Here is a 14052-nt window from a genome sequence, read left to right as displayed (position 1 = left end):
AGAGACTGAGGCGCTCCCTAGAGCTGCACATGCAGGACCAGCCAGGACACAGGCAGGTGTCAGAATCCACAGTCACTGACTTGGAAAGAAAAAGGACTCACGTGAGATCAGGTCGAAAGACTTCTTGTCCTCAGCATTTGGTTTCACCTGGCAGGTGAGAAGGTTCAGCTTAGCGGGCTGCCTGTTGGACTGCAAGGAGAGAAAGGAGAGGTTAGGTGCAGCAGGACCCTCTCCCCACACGAGAGCCCCGGAGGGTGGGCACGTGGTTAGTGCTCAGTGACACAAGGACGTCGGCAGCAATGAAGAAAACAGTTATCTGGGCACTAGTCCATGTTTCCTGCCAGGTGATACAGATCTGCAAGCTTCTGTCCTTACATACAAGCTGGCAAATTGGGTAGAGTCTAATTCACCCCATTAGAATTTTGAATCTCATTTAAGGATGGAAAACATTTAGTAAGTCTTTCAACTGTGCATAAATATCCTGGTGGTTAATCAGAATAGTTCTGAGCTAGTCCACTTCACTGTCAATGAGTGGGCAAGGCCCTGAAAATGCATCTTTTGGGAACCTCCACCAAGTAAAAACTGATAGAACTTTTAATACTGTATCTTTTTTTTTTTTTTTAAAAGATTTATTTATTTATTTATACAAGCACTGGGTACAGTCAGAAGCGCGGGAGGGTGAGAGAATTCACCAGAGCCAGAGTGGGGAGCAGAACAGGCAGAGTGACAAAGTACACTGCTGAGGGGAGCAGCGGGCGGCAGGAGAGGTCTGTGCACCATGTGGGACCCTTGCCCGGCGGCCGGGGATCGAACCAGCACTGCAGAGGCTGCGGGCAGCCTTTCAACCCAGCGCTCAACTGCTGCGCCACCGAGGAGGCCCTAACACTGTATCTTATCTAGAAATATTCAGTGCATTTCCTTGCTCATTCCAAACCTGCTGTCCCAAGTACCCAAATTTTGGCTGCAATGCAAAGTTTACTTCTCTAAAAGGTCCAAGGATAATTACCACCTTCAAGACTTTGCTTAATGAGGACCAATATCTGTAGGGAGGGAAAATAGAAGACTGTGATGACATGTCTGAGTGGCTGGGCTGGGCTTTGCTGATGGGACCAGGCCTGCATGTCTGCCTCAATGCACAGACAAGGTTCTGAAAATCCTCACACCCAGAGGCATTCCCTCCCAGGGAATTTCTGCTCTTAGGATAAACAGAGGAGAGCGAGTAGGAAGAGGGCGCTGAGTGACTCAAGTCAATGCCCAGCGTAACAGACATGGTCAGGATGGTTTCAGACACGCTGTATCTCACAGCATCAACAATTTGTTTATCTTCCTGTGCCCACTGGACAACTTTTGAGATCTTTTTCTCTCTGTGATTTCAATGACATTAGACTCAGAAAACAATGCTCCTTCTTTTCCAGAGCAAGCAGTCCGGGGAGAAGGAAGCAAGGGTCCCCAAGGGATTTCATGGTCACTGCACGTGCATTTGACAGACATGGAAACCACAAGTCAAGTTTCGCACAGGAGAGTTTACTAGAGGAAACAGTGTTTGGAAAGGATTCCACTGCCACAGAACTGGTCCCAGATCCCAAATGAGAGGCAGGAGGTCGTGGGCCTGCACATTTTCCTTAGAAAGGACCAGGAATTGGGGTTGCTAAAGGCTTCAGACTCGAAAACCAGTGGTTACAGTCACAAACACAGGCTCCATCCCTGGAAAAGCAACCGTGAGTCTTAGAGCTCATCTTCCTGGATGGATATTGATGACACCTCTGGATTTCCCATATGAATGACAATGACACCTGACAGCCAGCACCGCTGTCAAGGGCAAGACTCTCTAGAGAAGATGTCTCCAATCTGGCATCCATGTTTAAAGAAGGATGCAGATCAAGAGATGATTAAAGCAGTGGGCACGCACTTTGAAGATCGGTTAAAGGCACTATTTAGTCCAGGGGAGAAGGGGTGGGGCGAGGCTTAATGACCATCTTCTAGTGCAGGAAGGGGTGCCACGGGGGGCCGGCAGCTGCTTTTCATTTGTGCAGAAGAAAGGCACTCAAATTGTAGGAGATCTGGGCCAGACATAAGGAAGAACTTCCCAAGCTTAAGTTGATTATGTCTAATGAGGGGTTTCCAGTTCCTAAGGAGAAAAACTGCTTTGACAAATTTATACATTTTTTTTAGACTATTCACATTTGAATGGGGTGCAGTGTTCAGCTGATGATTTCATTTTCTTCCACATCTATGTTTCGCTTGTTTTTCTCAACAATGTACTAACAGATATAACCAAGTAACAGATATAAGATGTTAAAACAAGGAAAAAATACTCCACTGAGCATTAACTGTGTCCGCATTCACATGCACTTTATCTGACAGTGACAATTTCCTCTATGGTGTCCCTCCCCCAAATGCCAGTGAGACAGCTGACAAATGACCTATCTGTGAGGAAAGCACACTTGTGTGTGGGCGCCGTGACATACCCATGACTGCGCCAGGAACCCCCGAGAGCAGAGGGGTATGTTCACCCAAAGTGTAAGGATCGAAGCACCAGCAGGCACAGGAATCGCCAGCCCGTGAGAGGAATTCTAGATTTGTAGAACTTTCCAAAATTTCAAAGGGTTTTCTTCACATTTAGGACTAATTTATAGGCATATTGATGAAAGAAAGTATAATCTTTTCTGGCATTTCAGCAGACTAAAATCAAAGACAACTAAATGGCTTGCCTTGGGCTACAACGCTGTGCTTTCATATTGTTTAAGTACAGGAAAGAGGGGAAAAAAGGAAAATAAGGAACCATGTATTTACTGAGTCCTTACTGCTTATGATACCCACCAGGCTCAGAATAAAAACCCCAGAGCTGTAACCTCCAAGGACTGCCCCCTGGCTCTAGGCCTCCACTTCAGTTTCTGCCACTTTCTCCGCTGCTCCCTCTGCTGGGCAGTGCGGGGCACTGCCTCCATCCTGGGGCTCACACACAGGCCTGCCCCCTCCTAAGGCCCCCTGCTCATCCCTCTAAGCAGGCTTTCCAGAGCAGTTTCCTGGCCTTTCCACTCTCTAGGGACTTTCCACCCCAAACACCACTGCTCTGTTTTTACGGCTTCATTTATGAAAAGGATCTGCAAATGGAATAAAAGTGACAAGCAAAGGTTTCAAACCAGCCAAGTTCTGAATGAGACCCATGAGCCAGGTCACAAACACTATAGAAGTCTTCGCATTTGGCTGAGATTTCCCTGTTGCAAAGTCACCCCTACAAGTGACAACATTGGCAAACAAAGAGGGAGGGACTCAGTGGTTCTCCACCCAGGCTGTACCTCAGAATTTACCCGGGGAAGCAATCCCAGGGTTTCACCTGCAGACTAATGAACTCAGAACCTTGGGGGGCAGGAGGAGGAGGGTGAAATCAGAGGATTCTACATGTAGCTGGGGCTGAGAATATCTGGATCCTCAGTGCTTTAGCCAAGTGCAGTGTTTTCCAATCATTTGTAATGGTTCACTCAGTGATTAGGGTTTGCATTTGAAATAAACTATTCTGATGCTGTTAATGTTACCTTGGAATTCAAACAGTGTAAATAAAAGACTTTCCAAGGATTCCAACAGTGCATAAATCCCTGTTGAATGTGTTATTTACAAGAATAAACAACCTGTAAAACGTAATCAGATTATGTCTTTAAATTCTATTTCAGGGAACTGTATTTGGGAAGCCTTTTAAGAAAGGCCACCTCTTCGGTTCTGCATTTGCAACGTGGCAGAAGCATCCCCAGGCTGCTTGGATTACGAGTCCAAGGAACATCATCTGTGCTAGAACAACGCGCTCCTCCTGCTGGTGTCCGTGACGAGCAAGAAGATTCCACCCCAGCGCCACTAGGCCTGCGACTACATTCTGGACTTAACATGAGTCAGCTCTGGTCCCTTGTTTAAGAGTGGGAGAGAGGTCCCAAGTCACAGGGACAGCAAGATGAGGAGGCAAAGGAAAATGAACCACTTGAAGCTGGAAGAGACCTGATACAGGGAATTATTCAAAAATGGGAGGGAGCAATTCAACTAACACTGGTTCAGGATGTTACAAATCTTTTAATGGCTCTTGCTTAATTGGAGCTTCGGTCCGACCAACCACAGAGTACTTTTTAAGTTAGTCCTTAAACCTTATCTTTTTTCTTGGGTTATTCAGAATATATAAATAGTAAAACCTTTGAAGAATGTTTCATTTAAACCCCCAGGTGGCTTGTCAAAGAGGGCAAGCAAAGTGTTATCATTTCTACCCCCACCGGCTCCTCCTGTGCTCCTCGCTCTACTGCGACTGTGCCGCAATGTCACCTGCTCTGGTGGGCCTTCTGGGGCCCATCCCTGTGGCTGTCCAGCTGATTCCTATCACAGAGCCCCGCTCACTTCTGGTGTGGATTTAGCCTGTGCTTACTCCAAGTTCCAGGAGGGCGGGGGTCACTCTCTTATTCCTGCTTCTCTAGTACCCAGTACAGTGCCTGCTTACAAAGACACCAACATACACTTTAATAAACAAATTATACCCATTTTACATAGGAGAAAATTGAGGTTCCAGAAATGTAAGAAACTTATCCTACAGCTTGCTCATGGGTATGCGTCCAAGTGAACCGGCTCCAAAGCCGGTTCTTTTACAAGTCACAGTGCCGCTTCTAATCTCTGGGGTGAAAGGACAACATTGTCTTCTGGCAGTGACGATGGGATGAAGACTGGAATGGGGAATGCAGGGAGTCCACAGCAGCCGCAGAACTTCCTCAAGGCCAATTACAGAAGCCGGTTATCAAACCCTGCCAGGGAAGGACTGGACTTTTGGGCAAATGAACGTTCATTATCTTCAGTGCTCAGATGCGGCTGAAAAAAATTGTTCTTGGGAAATGCCTGCAGGTCCAAAGAGCCCAGGGACAGGAAAAGATGTCCAACTCTGGACTTAAGGATAAAATGCCCCAGGGGTGCCAAAGTATGAAAGGAACGCCTGTGAGAGGACAGGTACCCAATCGAGTTTCATAAAGTACCTTGAGGAGTAAAGAAATTGCATACAAAAGAATTCAATAAATGATAATTTCAAGTGGAGGGAGTGACATTAAGGAAGAAGGTAACAATATAATAATCGCTGACATCTACTAGGCACCAATTCTGTCCCACGTGCTATTATATAATTACCTATAATCAATAGACATAATCAATAGACTTGCTTAACCTTTACACCCACCTATGAATTAAACACTAGTAATGGCTCCATTTTATTTATTTAGAACCCTCACTAGGGATTCGGTGTCATCTGGCATTCACGTGATAGTGCTGCTAACCTCCCCCTTTTATAAAGTGCAGCCCAGCAAGCATCACCTACAGAGCCTCACCTGGCCCAGTCTGGCGGGATCCCCAACCTTTTAGAATAAAATGCCAAATCTTTAGTGGGCTTGTGTGATATTTAAATTTTTAAGTGTTGGCTGATTAAGTAACCACGAACTTAATTATTTATGATGGCAAACATAAGAAAAATCACAGGTGTTTGAAAAATTTAAGATGTTAATAAGCCAGTCTTCAGATTCAAAGATAAATTCACTGACCCCTGCTATCCTGTCTTCATGTCCGGGATGCCCCCTCTCTTTCCATTGCAGAGACCCTGACAACCTGCTCCTCCTTAAGGCCCTATGGTTGATTCAATGGCAAGGCAAGGAGTTTGTTTCATTCCAGAGAAGTATTACTCATGACAATTTCAAAGACCTAACAACTTGGACCCATGGAAAGGCTTATGGTATCATGCAAAGGGCACAGGCTTAAGGGTCTGAAATAGGTTCTGCTACTCACAAAATGCAAGGTCTTGGGCAGGGGTGTAATCTCTCTTGAGCCTTAGTGCCTGCATCTATAAAATCTGTTTCATTTGAAAAGTATTCGTGAGCGCTAATGTATATGGCAGACAGTGTGCATGGACAGGAAATTGAAAGGCGAGTAAGACAGCTTCCATCTCATCACTTCCGGTGAGAAATGAAGATGGCACCTTTATTTTATGGGGCGAGTTTGAGACCGAGTGCTGGGGATGTTCTATGTTCTACGTGCCCCACAAACTGTAGCAGTTATTTTTTCAGCCCACTATTTGCACTGTACATAATATTGAGGTCAGTAAATTTAGGAGGTAAGGGTTTCTAAAGAGCAAAACTTATAGTTTTGAAATTAAAAGTATAATTTGAAATTTTGAAATTCTTTTCAGGATGATTACAATAAAGAAATATTTCAACTGTAATTCTTAAACTTTCTTTGATAATATTTTCCAGTTACCATATTTATAAATTACATTATGTTATATATTATTAATGTATCAAACATTCATATGTAAAATTATTGTTACTATATTTAGAAATAGGTATCATTATACATTAATAGTTTAGAGATTTCACATCCACTTCTTTTCCTTAAGTTGTGAGGCTGACTAAATTGTCTGCCACAGACATGTTAGAATTGGCATTTTGAAGCGAAAGCATCTCATACTGCGCTTGGAACGCCGGGCTGGTTCACGAACGGCAGCTGTCATCAATGGTACTATCGCAACAGCAGATTCTGAGAGTGTCCCTGAATCTGATTTCCACGATGCTGCATCACTTTCAATAAGAAGTCTTAACAGTGCATGTCTGGAAGAGCTGTGTGAAAAGCAGCCAACATGCAATGCAGATGCCATCCTACAGGTGTTCACAGCAGTGAGTTTCTCCTTAGATGAGCATGTTGCAAGGACGCCCTAGAACAGAACTGGAGGGGGTGGTCAAGCCAACAGACCCGATCTTATTAATCTAGATGTAGACTCCACCCTCTCCTGGTCACTCTGAAAAGAACAAAAGGGATACAGAAGGGAGAGGAATCAGAGGGAGGGAGGGAGGAGCACAGGGGACTGAGGTGATGGTGCATGCGTGCATTGGGGAAGGAAATTCCATGGGGACTACACCTGAGGGGGTGAGGGGAAGCAAATATTGTTTAAAAATGAACAACGATGTAAAAAAATAAAAAATAGAAAATAAAACAAACAGGAGAAACTACCTTGTGCTAAGGGGTCTCAAACAAAGGCCCTAAATTTTCTGGCAACAAAGTTCCTCTTACCCACTTTTCCAAGGATCAATGAATTCCATATATTCTCCCAGGAAACTGCTGGCCTTGATTTTCAACCTGATTCTAAGTAATCAAAGGTATCTGCAAAGTCAGAAGATGTCAACGAAAGCTGGCGAGAGACTTTTCTTTAGGAGCAGTAATTTGATTACAAGAGATATAACTGTCAGCAAAAAAGTCTGACCTACTGACGGTGTCTCAAAACATTAAAAATGGATTTCTATTTGACCCAGTAATTCCACTCCAAGGCATCTATCCAAAATACTCAAAAACACTAATTTCAAAGGAAACTGGCACTCCCACGTTTCCTGCAGCAGGATTTACTACAGCTGAATTATGGAAACAACCTAAGTGCTCCAGAGCAACGAGTGGATCAAGAAGATGTGCTACAGGTACACAACGGAAAACTACTCAGTGATCAGAAAACATAAACTCATGCCATTTGCAGCAACCTGGATGGAGCTGGAAGGATGATGCTAAATGAAGTTATCAGAAGGAGAAAGTAAATACCAAATAGTGTCACTAATACGTGGAATATAAAATAACTGAATAGATAAAGACAAGCTGAAAAATTAACCCTTGATACCTGACTACAGAACTGAGACACCATGGGGGGAGGGTTAAGAACAAAGTGTGAAGGAAGCACAGTGGTCTGTGTTGGTGGAATATGGGTGAGTTGGTGGTGGGTGTCCTATGGTGGTAATACCTGATGGGGTACTAAAAGAAAAAAGAGTTTGACAAATTGGGGACAGAATAACACAAATGGTGAGATGGAATCAGAAGGCAGCTGGAGGAACCCAGTCCCTCTGGGCTGCTCTAGAGGCAAGAGAGGGGGCCCCACAATTCCTAATGTTTTTGCAGGAGGGGCTGCCTATCAAAGAACTCATCACTGCCTGTGGCATTCAATGAGGCCCCATGAACAGCAGCCACGACTGACTGAGCACCCCCATGCAGCACTATAATCTTCCCAAGGTCATAAAGTAGATGGTAAATAGGGATCCAGACTCGAATCTGACAGATGCCACAGGCCATCCTTCCAGGCACTAAACAGCGCAGCTGAAGTGCTATTTGTTGTTGATTAGAGCCTTAAGGAAGCACAGACACAGTTGGCATGACTATGACGATGTGATTGATGGGAAAGCAAAAGGGAGGGTGGAAGAGAACTTAATGGTTTAATTTTAGCACATTGTCCAAGGGCATATAACCAGTAATCAGTGTTGCTGATTCACCCCATTGATTCTGTGATCTCCTTATGCTAAAAGGTTGGGGATCCAGCCAGGCTGGGCCAGGCAAGGCTCTGTAGGTGATGCTTGCTGGGCTGCTCCTTGTAAAGGGGGACTGAGAGCACAGCCGTCCTTGTTAACCTGCAGTTAAACACCCAAGCAGCTGCTTACCCTGTATGACTTTTGTTAAGATGCTTAAACGTCACTTTTCCTCTACAAAATAGGATGACATAATTATCTTTCAGGGTTGTGAGAATTAAATGGGACCATGAAGTTAAAGCCTTGTAAAGGCTGGGCCACACCCAGCATCCCGTAAATGTAGCAATTAGCATCATCGTCACAGTCGTTACTATGATGGTCTGCTGAGCAGAGGTGGGGGGCAGCACCCAGGGCCCTGGAGCAGATTGCCTGGCTCTGAAAATGACACTGAGCCCCTAGCAAGGGATCTAAAAAATCATGGGGTTATTAACTCCAGTGCCTGCCTCACAGGGGGGCGTGAAGACAAGCACGGCCTTCCACAAGGAGTCCTAGGCAAGGATATGAACACGGTAACACTGTCATGCATTTTGCCAGACGCTTCAGGACTGCGAGGGGCTCATCTGAGTGAACTCTCCAGTAGAAGGTAGAGAGAGCTGGGGCACAAAGAGCACCTCCTTATAAATTCAAATGGTCTTTGTGCCTCGGTTTCTTCATGCGTAAAATGAAAGCCATGACAGCACACGTGTTGGAGGGAGTGCTTAGTGACGCAGAGTCCATGAAGGCCCACAGAATGCTTCATAAGAGGCGCTTCCTTTTTCCCTCAACAGAGGGAAATCGAGACGGCTGTGAGTGGTGGGGGAGCTGTGCATGTGGTAAGTGTTCACCCCTCATCTGTACCCTCCTGCTGGCAAAGAGCTACTCCTCAGAGCTGCCAGACACCGTGTAGCACAGGATACGGAAGCTAGCCACACCTCTTCTCCAGGCTGAGATTTTGGGGATAACCTTGTAAAGACTATGTCCTTTCCAGTCCCTCTTCATGCTCTCCATTATAATCTCTGCCTCTTTAGGAAAAATATAACGTTTTGCTAGTTCAAAAAGGGCTAAGTAGTCATTACTTGCACACATTTTTACACAGATTACTGCACTTCCTACGTGATTTTTTCACGTAAAGAACATTTTCACAATTTGGAATACTCTGGGTTCTTCAGAAAAACCAATAATATTTGCCAAAAGGTAAGATTATGAAAAAATACCCAACTGGGTTTGAGGAGCAAAAAGACAGAAAGTTCTAGTGGGCCGACAGAACGATGCAGGGCACCCCAGGAAAAGCTATAACCGGGTTCCTTTGGAAAAGAATACCCTAAACTGGCAGACCCAACTGCATATGATAAACACATCTGTGGAGAATTTCAGGGCTGGTTATAACAGGAGTTTGCCCCCCAGACTTCAGGCCAGGAAGCACACCAGGGAGGTGCACGTGAGCAGACGCACTTACCGTGGCGTGTGAGATGGTGAGGATGCCGTTCTTGACAGCGCACTTCCTTCTCTGCCACACCTTCCGGAGCCTAAAGGAAGAGTCAAAAACAAGCCGCTGGATCACCTGGTGCACATGCAGCTGACAGTCATGCAGGGTAATAATCACTACCACAAACACACACAGATACCCCAAAACAAACAAACAAAAGATAGCCCCCTCCCAGCCAGAAAATCTGGTTGCCTGTTATCGTCCTAGGTGGAAGGAAATTCAAATGCAAGGGAGTTCATTCCAGAACTGTGTGATAGAGAAAATGGCAACAAGAGAATTCCAACAGTGGGAGAAAGAATAAACTCTACTTACATTCACAATGAGTATTATGTACAAGTTTGAAAAAATTAAGTATGGGGCCTCCCCTGGTGGCGCAGCGGTTGAGCGCTGGGTTGCGAAGCTGCCCGCAGCTTCTGCAGCACCAGTTCGATCCCCGGCCACCAGTGAGGGTCCCACCAAAAAAAAAAAAAAAAAAAAGTATGGATGAGCTGATTACTTCATATCTCTAGTATATTATTAATAATAAAAAAAAAAAGAGCAAACTGTTTTAAGGCAGTTCAGTATGAGCAAGTAATGTTGAAAACCGCTGAAGGTGTGTACAACAGCACCCCAGCTCCCACGGGTACACATGTAAACACACAAGAAAGGTTCAGGGAGGGGGCAGGCCACATGGACAGAAGGATTTCTTTCTAGGACGGGACTGGACCTGTATTAGGGGCGGTGCCAGGAGTTTTTAATCACATCTGTGAACCGTTTACAAGCTGGCTGTCATAATCTACTACTTCTGCAATTGAAATTTGATTTAAATAAGTTAAGAAGATAATTCCAGCTGTCTGCCATGCAAGGAGCGTGGGGCGGGGGCCTTAGGATATAGAGAAAGCAGCCCAGCGTCCAGGGCTCAAGGCTGTATCATCATTTTTGGTAAGTTACACACCACTCCTCAGGGATCTCTCAGAGCCAAATGAGGCTTCTGAGCTCCTGCAAGAGAATGTCTGTGATTCACTTGGGAAAGAAAACGGGCCAACCCATTCACAAGTACGTACACGCTACACTTTGAACTTCTGATCGGATGAAGCTGGCGGACAGAAAAATACAGAGCTAATTTCAACTGGAAGAGCTTTCTGGTAATGCCCCCGGCCTGTGTGGCAGACTCACTCATGTGCAGGCAGGGACAAATGTGTTAGCTGAGGCCACTTCCTCCAGGTAAAGAGAAACAGGGAAAAGCAATTCTCCGGGTTAGCAGAAGCCTTTGCAGGCTCTCTGTTGTCGTGTGAACAAATGACATTAGAGAAGACCATTGCAGCTTTTTTTGTGTTTTCTTTTCCTTCTTCCTATATTAATCCTGTAAGAAACCTGTCACAGCAGGAATCTAAAACCAACCCTAAAGGCAGACAATACTGTCTTCTCACCTAAGTAACTACTAGCGGTGTAGGCTGTCTGTAAGCAGCCTGCAGAGGGAAATGAGAACCTGACTACCCTGCAGCCAGAATGCTGGTGTCCTCAGGAGGCGACGCAGAACCACTAACTGATCAACTATCCTCAAGGGACAGCTAAGCCACTGATGAGGGAGTGTCTGATCTGAGGGAGCATCTGTCCCGTAACCACACCTGCTTCTGGGCATGTCACCCATTCTCTGCAGGTAGTTCTGCATCCCGTGTCACTCAAAAAAGCTGTCTAGACAGGTGAGGGACTCCCTGGCCACATAAACCCAGACCATGATCATCCTTCCCAGCAACACATTTTAAAATACAAATGACTGACCTAACTGTAGAAGCTTCAGGCCGCTGTCGGCTCAGCTTCCTCACTTTGGTTAGTTATGTCTTAAGTCGTTAGTTTTTCTCACACGTGCCTATCAAGGAAACACAAAACCAAAACCCATCTCCCCCCTTAGTAGTGAAGCCCAGAAGTGTTCATGTCTGCGAGGGGAGGCGGCTCACGTGGGGCCTCAGGGCAAGGGGAGCCACACTGCAGCGGGGCACCCCCTGCACAGCTGAGAGCACAACACCCTCTCCCATGAGCACCCTGACAGTTCTTGAGGCCATGACTGCTACATAATCAACTGCTGTGCTTGCCCGTCTGTACTGGAAGCTTCTGAATGCTCAGGGCTGCAAGCTCCTGAACGTACAGACAGGGACTTCACATCTGCGCAGACAGCACCCCCGGCTACACCATGCGTGAACCTCAGAAGCCCAAAAAGGATCTTCGGATGACAAGCGTGCGTGGACTCTGACGCTCCTGTCAGCAGCGCCATCCACCTGCACCGTGGCTGTCGTGGCGGTTGCGACCCTCCCTCCTTTCTCTCATGAAAGGAGCCATAGCTCCTTGGCCTCTCCACACGTGCCCCTGGTTATCAGGTTTTAAAATTAGCATTGGAAATTTTTAATTGTTTTTCAAACTATATAACAATCTTTTAAATTAGGGTCAGGACAATGAACTCAAGGGATCCTTAGGAGAAAATCATACAAGGCGCAGGCAGTGGTGACAGGTGTCTCTCCTCACCTGCGGCGTCTCAGAGGAAACAGTAACAGCAGCTCTGGGTGACTGGTATTTACCTCTGCTGCCTGTGCGTTATCAGGGGCTTGGACCCCAACTTCCAACCTCCTTTCCAACTTCAAGATAGTTCTTTCCTATCTTATCTCAACAGGCTGCAGGCTGAGGTGAGGCTGAAGGCCCCAGCTCACTGACCTTTGACCATCCAGCATGTAGTGATGGCCCTGTATGTACCCCAGAGCTCCTCACAGGTGTGTGGCGAGTGACTGGAAGGAGGAAGGACAGACAGAGGAATGGAAGAGTGGGCATGTGGGGTTTTGCCAGAAAATGCCTTTGGAACCTAAGGGCAGTACACAGCAGCGGTGCCCCCCATTAAAATATGAAGGGGAGACACCCGGCATTAAGTCAGGAGTTAAAATCCCGACTCTAAACCTTCCTGACAAGATCTTAGTCAAACGCCCGAGCTTCTCTGGATGAGCTGCCTGATAAGTAAAAGGTGTCACAAGAGGTGAAGGGAAGGCCCCTGGCAGTGTCTGACAGGCACACAGCACTAAAGTGAGTTAAAACCAAACAAAAACAATGAAAAGACTGGTAGCTTTTCTTGGGCATGGAGATTATTAACCAGTTCACTTAGAAACAGGCAACTCTAATTTCAAGAAAACCATGACTTTAGGTGAGCAGAGTTAAACATATCGTTGTTCTAGACTTCTGCTTCAAAATATGACAACACACTGTGGCCCTCCATACAGCACAACATTAACTTCCCTCGTGATGAAGAGTAACTGGCCCCCACACTTCTAGATGCTGGTGCCACAGGAGGGGAGGAGAGAGCGGGCACTGAGCCAAGCTGCTGGTATCAACTGCAGGATCAGCCGTGGGCAGACATGGCACCACCTGGCCGGGTTGCCCTCTGGTCACTGAGTTAGTTAAAAAGGGCCCAGTTGAAAGCTGTGATGTTGGTAACTGGCATTACTTGTCTTCTTTCACTTTTTGCAGGACTTAACAGTCTGCAAACATTACTGACTCTACAAAGAGCCGGGTGCTGTTCTCTGTGCTGGGGAAGCTTTTTGTCCTTTACTCCCCTGAGGCCCTCCCTTCATCATCCAGAATTTGGCCACTCATCCCCACTGCTATTCTCGTGAGCCCCATCACCTCTCACCCCGGTTTCTGAAGCAGCCTGCTGCCTGGCCTTCCTGCCTTAGCTCTACCGTCCACAGTTATTCTCAGCCTGGGAGCCAGAGAGACCTTCCAAAACATGTCAGCTCATGGCATGTCTCTGCTCTTAAGCATCTTAATGCCCCCAAGACACCACTGACACAAAGGTTCCCAAAGCCCCCAGGGTGGGCCCCAGCTGATGTCTCGCCCTTTCACTCCACTCCAGCGAGGCTGCACTCCCGTGTGTTATCATGAGGGAAGCACGCTCTTCCCAGAACTCTCTTCCCTCAGGTGTCTGGAGAGAGCACTCCTTCCCTTCTGTCAGGTCTTTGTTCAAATGTCTCCTCACTAAAGTCTTCCTTGATGATCTTGGATGACAGCAAGATTCGCCCTCCACTGCAGGCAGTCAGAAGAGATGGTGGTGGCTCACCTCACAGGGGCAGGGAAGACAGTATGTCATGTTAGAAATGGAAGAACTAGTTAGGTTGTCTGTGATGTCAGAGGAGAGAGAGGGTCAAGACTGACGCCCAGGGTTGGGGTGTGGGTGGCCAGGTGGGTATCCCCAGCAGAGAAAGGCTGAGAGGTGGGCCAGCAGGAAGTCAG

General features: G+C 46.5%; 1 protein-coding gene across 4 annotated transcripts in view; it reads right to left on the bottom strand.

The window, feature by feature from the left end:
• The window catches only part of ASAP1 (ArfGAP with SH3 domain, ankyrin repeat and PH domain 1), a gene marked incomplete at both ends in the record, with an annotated part of 251064 nt that overhangs the window by 47016 nt on the left and 189996 nt on the right, over window positions 1-14052 (bottom strand). For all 4 annotated transcript variants that reach the window (XM_084230492.1, XM_084230494.1, XM_084230493.1 and 1 more), the window contains 2 exons: window positions 102-189; window positions 9775-9844. In XM_084230492.1, coding sequence (XP_084086618.1) covers window positions 102-189; window positions 9775-9844 — 158 coding nt within the window. The remainder of the gene's footprint in view (window positions 1-101; window positions 190-9774; window positions 9845-14052) is intronic.

The sequence above is a fragment of the Talpa europaea genome (genome assembly GCF_964194135.1).
Source record: "Talpa europaea genome assembly, chromosome: 3".
Taxonomy (NCBI): Eukaryota; Metazoa; Chordata; class Mammalia; order Eulipotyphla; family Talpidae; genus Talpa; species Talpa europaea.
The sequence above is the reverse complement of the archived record's forward strand: the minus strand, read 5'-3'. Positions and strand labels throughout refer to the sequence as shown.